Source organism: Piliocolobus tephrosceles, chromosome Y (assembly GCF_002776525.5).
Source record: "Piliocolobus tephrosceles isolate RC106 chromosome Y, ASM277652v3, whole genome shotgun sequence".
NCBI classification, from domain to species: Eukaryota; Metazoa; Chordata; class Mammalia; order Primates; family Cercopithecidae; genus Piliocolobus; species Piliocolobus tephrosceles.
The window spans coordinates 24757266-24761136 of NC_045456.1; the positions used below are offsets into that span (position 1 = coordinate 24757266).

The following is a 3871-nucleotide window of genomic DNA, read 5'->3' on the forward strand; positions in this document are numbered from 1 at the left end:
CAGGAGATTGAGACCATCCTGGCTAACACGGTGGAACCTCGTCTCTACTAAAAATACAAAAACTAGCCGGGCGAGGTGGCGGGCGCCTGTAGTCCCAGCTCGGGCGACAGAGCGAGACTCCGCCTCAAAAAAAAAAAAAAAAAACAAAAAAGAAGGTCTCAGGACCTAGGAGGTCTCAGCACCTAGGGAGTCTCAGCACCGAGGAGGTCTCAGTACCTAGGGGACCTCAGTACCGACGAGGTCTCAGTACCTAAGAGATCTCTGTGCCTAGGAGACCTCAGCACCTAGGAGGTCACAGCACCAAGGCGACCTCAGCACCAAGGAGGTCTCAGTACCTAGGAGGTCTCAGCACCGAGGTGACCTCAGTACCGATGAGTCTCAGTACCTAGGGGACCTCAGTACCAACGAGGTCTCAGTACCTAGGAGATCTCCGTGCCTAGGAGACCTCAGTACCTAGGAGGTCACAGCACCAAGGCGACCTCAGCACCGAGGAGGTCTCAGTACCTAGAAGGTCTCAGGACCTAGGAGGTCTCAGCACCGAGGCGACCTCAGCACCAAGGAGGTCTCAGCACCTAGAAGGTCTCAGGACCTAGGAGGTCTCAGCACCTAGGGAGTCTCAGCACCGAGGAGGTCTCAGTACCTAGGGGACCTCAGTACCGACGAGGTCTCAGTACCTAGGAGATCTCCGTGCCTAGGAGACCTCAGTACCTAGAAGGTCTCAGGACCTAGGAGGTCACAGCACCTAGAAGGTCTCAGCACCGAGGTGACCTCAGTACCTAGCAGGTCAAACTGAGAGACGAAACGTAGAAGGGAGGTTGTCACGGGCTGGGGGAGGCGGAGTGGAGAGCTGTTCATGGAAAGATGCGAACGTTCTGCAGACAGACGGTGGTGCCGAGCGCACCACGCCAATGTGCTCAGTCCCACCGACCTGCGCCCTGAAAACGGCCGGCATGGCCAACTCCGTGTTTTGTATACGGCGCCACAGGAGGAAACAGAGTGGTCGGGAGAGGGAGGGAGGGAGAGGAGCGAGCGCGCCGCGCCGGCCCCGCCCCGCCGTGCAGCCCCGTCCAGGCCCCGCAGCTCGCGCAGGGTCGGGCGTCCCCCGGGCCGGGCCGCTGCAGGAACGGGGTTGGGACAAGGCAGCCGCGGGTGGCAGCAGCAGGTGCAGTGCGGGCTGGGCCGGGCTCCGTGGGCACCTCCGCCGCCCTCTCGGTCCGCACGAGGGCCCCGCTCCGGGCTCGGCCGGGCTCCGGGGACGCGACCTGGGGTCCGGGGGCCGCGAGCCTCCCCGCTCCTCAGTCTGCGGGCCGGGGCGCTGGCTGGGGCCGCAGGTGCGCGTCCGGGGTCGGGCTGGGCGCCGAGGCCCGCAGAGGGGCGCAGAAGACGGGCTGCGGCTCCGCGCAGAGGCCGCCAGGGGGCCGCGGTGCGCCTCCCACCACCCTGCGGCCTCAGGGCAGGCGGACCCACGGCCCTCCACGCCCTCCCTCGCTCGCGTCCTGCCCAGCTGGGAACTCCGCGGGGTCCCGCCCATTCGGGGACCGGCCGCGGCCGCGCACCAGCTCACCTCTGCTCTCTTCCCTCACTCAGCTCTTCGCCTTCAACAGCTTCGGCTCTTTTCGTCACCCCTCTTTACTCCTCGTTCCTCTCCGTCACTTTCCGTCATCTCCGATTAGGCTCGGCCTGCTCCAGCTCACCAGTTCGCCTTCCTCTTTGTCGCCTTCCGATAATTTCCGGGACTCTTCGTCAGTGTCCGTCAATCCCCGTCCCTTTCCGTCAATTCTCGCTACTTTCCGTCGCTCGCCACCGCCCTTCAGCTCCGCTCGGCTCTTCTCCGTCAGGCATCGTCTACCTTCGTCACTCTCCGTCGCTCTCCGTCGCTCTCCGCCGCCCTTCAACTCCGCTCGGCTCTTCTCCGTCAGACATCGTCTACCTTCGTCACTCTCCGTCGCTCTCCGTCGCTCTCCGCTGCCCTTCAACTCCCTCGGCTCTTCTCCGTCAGACATCGTCTACCTTCGTCACTTTCCGTAGCTCTCTGTTGCTCTCCGTCACTCTCCGTCGCTCTCCGTCACTCTCCGTCAGTCTCCGTCGCTCTCCGTCGCCCTTCAACTCCGCTCGGCTCTTCTCCGTCAGACATCGTCTACCTTCGTCACTCTCCGTCATTCTCCGTCGCTCTCCGCCGCCCTTCAACTCCGCTCGGCTCTTCTCCGTGAGACATCGTCTACCTTCGTCAGTCTCCGTCGTTCTCTGTCACTCTCTGTCCCTCTCTGTCACTCTCCGTGGCTCTCCATCAGTCTCCTTCGCTCTCTATCGCTCTCCGTCACTCTCCGTGGCTCTGCGTCGTTCTCCGTGGCTCTCCGTCGTTCTCCGTCGCTCTCCGGCTGCTCCCTTCCCCGCACGCCGGCTGCAGAAAGCCTCACGGCCTTTGCCTGCTCTTAGCCCCTTTCCGTCCCTCTCCGACGCTGCTGTCTCTGTGGGTCCCGGGTGATTTCTGCTCGGCCTGTGACTCTGTCTTCCTCCCTTCGCTCCGGCGAGAGTGGCCTGATCCCTCCCGAGACTCCTCTCCCCGCTACCCGGCCTGACTGATGGTGGGGAGCGGGGGTCTGGGGGTGGTCCTGAGGGGAGGAGTGGGGGTCTGGGGGGTCCCGGGGAGAGGGGCGGGGGTCTGGGGGTGGTCCTGAGGGGAGTAGCAGGGGGTCTGGGGGTGGTCCCGTGGGGAGGAGCGGGGGTCTGGGGTTGGTTTGCATGGGGTCTCCCTGTGGTCCGGAGGGTGGAGCAGGGGGTCTGGGGGTGGTACTTATGGGAGGGACAGGGCTGTTTCTCTTTTTGGTCCCGTTCCCATCTGCCGAGCTGGGGGTCCTTGTGATCCGGACAGGTGGGGCAGAATGGGAGGGCCAAGGTGAGGGGAAGGAAGGAGTGGCGGCCTGGTTCCAAGGGGGCAGGAAAGGGGTTGGTGGTGCGGTTCTGACGTGTGACCCCATCCACAGGAGAAGGGACACCTCAGACTCTCCCGTTCCTGGCCATGGGCATGGCCCGGTAGCTGCCTTCCCTGGCTGTACTCGAGGCTCACTGGAGGAAACTTCTTTTTTTTTTTTTTTTGAGATGGAGTCTCGCTCTGTCGCCCAGGCTGGAGTGCAGTGGCCGGATCTCAGCTCACTGCAAGCTCCGCCTCCCGGGTTCACGCCTTTCTCATGCCTCAGCCTCCCGAGTAGCTGGGACTACAGGCGACCGCCACCTCGCCCGGCTAGTTTTTTGTATTTTTTTAGTAGAGACGGGGTTTCACCCTGTTTGCCAGGTTGGTCTCGATCTCCTGACCTCGTGATCCGCCCGCCTCGGCCTCCCAAAGTGCTGGGATGACAGGCTTGAGCCACCGCGCCCGGCTGGAAACTTCTTTTTTATTCTGGCGAATTGTTTAAAAGTCTTTTACAGATCTCAGTGAGTTCAAAGCTGCCCGTGCGCAGCGTCTCACCTGCCGCGCATCTACAGCAGCCTCAGCGCAGCCCCGCCGCGCGCCACAGCGCCACCTGGCGTATGATCAGCGCGGGGCTGGCGAGGGATCCCACTTAACCAGACGTAGGGCTCGGGGCGGGGCTTGCCGTGACGGCCACCATCCTATTGGTCAGCGCGAACGGCAACGTCCTCTGCGATAGGCTGTAGATGAAAAGGGCGGGCCTCTACGGCTCTGGGACGGGCGGGAGGGGTGGGGCCGACATGCTGAAGGAGGCGGGCAAGGTGAGAAACATACTCGGGTAAAAGGGGCGCGGCCGGCTTGCCGAAAGGGGCGGGGTGCGGCCAGCAGCAGGATGTGGCAGGTGATAGGGGGGGGGAGTGGGCAGGGGAGGAGTGGGGCGTGGCGAGAGGCGTGTCTATGCAG

The 3871-nt window shown here is 63.5% G+C and overlaps 1 protein-coding gene across 1 annotated transcript in view; it reads left to right on the forward strand.

The window, feature by feature from the left end:
* The first annotated feature begins 3708 nt into the window (after positions 1–3708).
* LOC111535438 (probable ubiquitin carboxyl-terminal hydrolase FAF-Y) overlaps positions 3709–3871 on the forward strand; it is a 151998-nt gene continuing 151835 nt past the window's right edge. Inside the window, 1 exon segment of the mRNA XM_031935007.1 lies at positions 3709–3729. Coding sequence (XP_031790867.1) covers positions 3709–3729 — 21 coding nt within the window.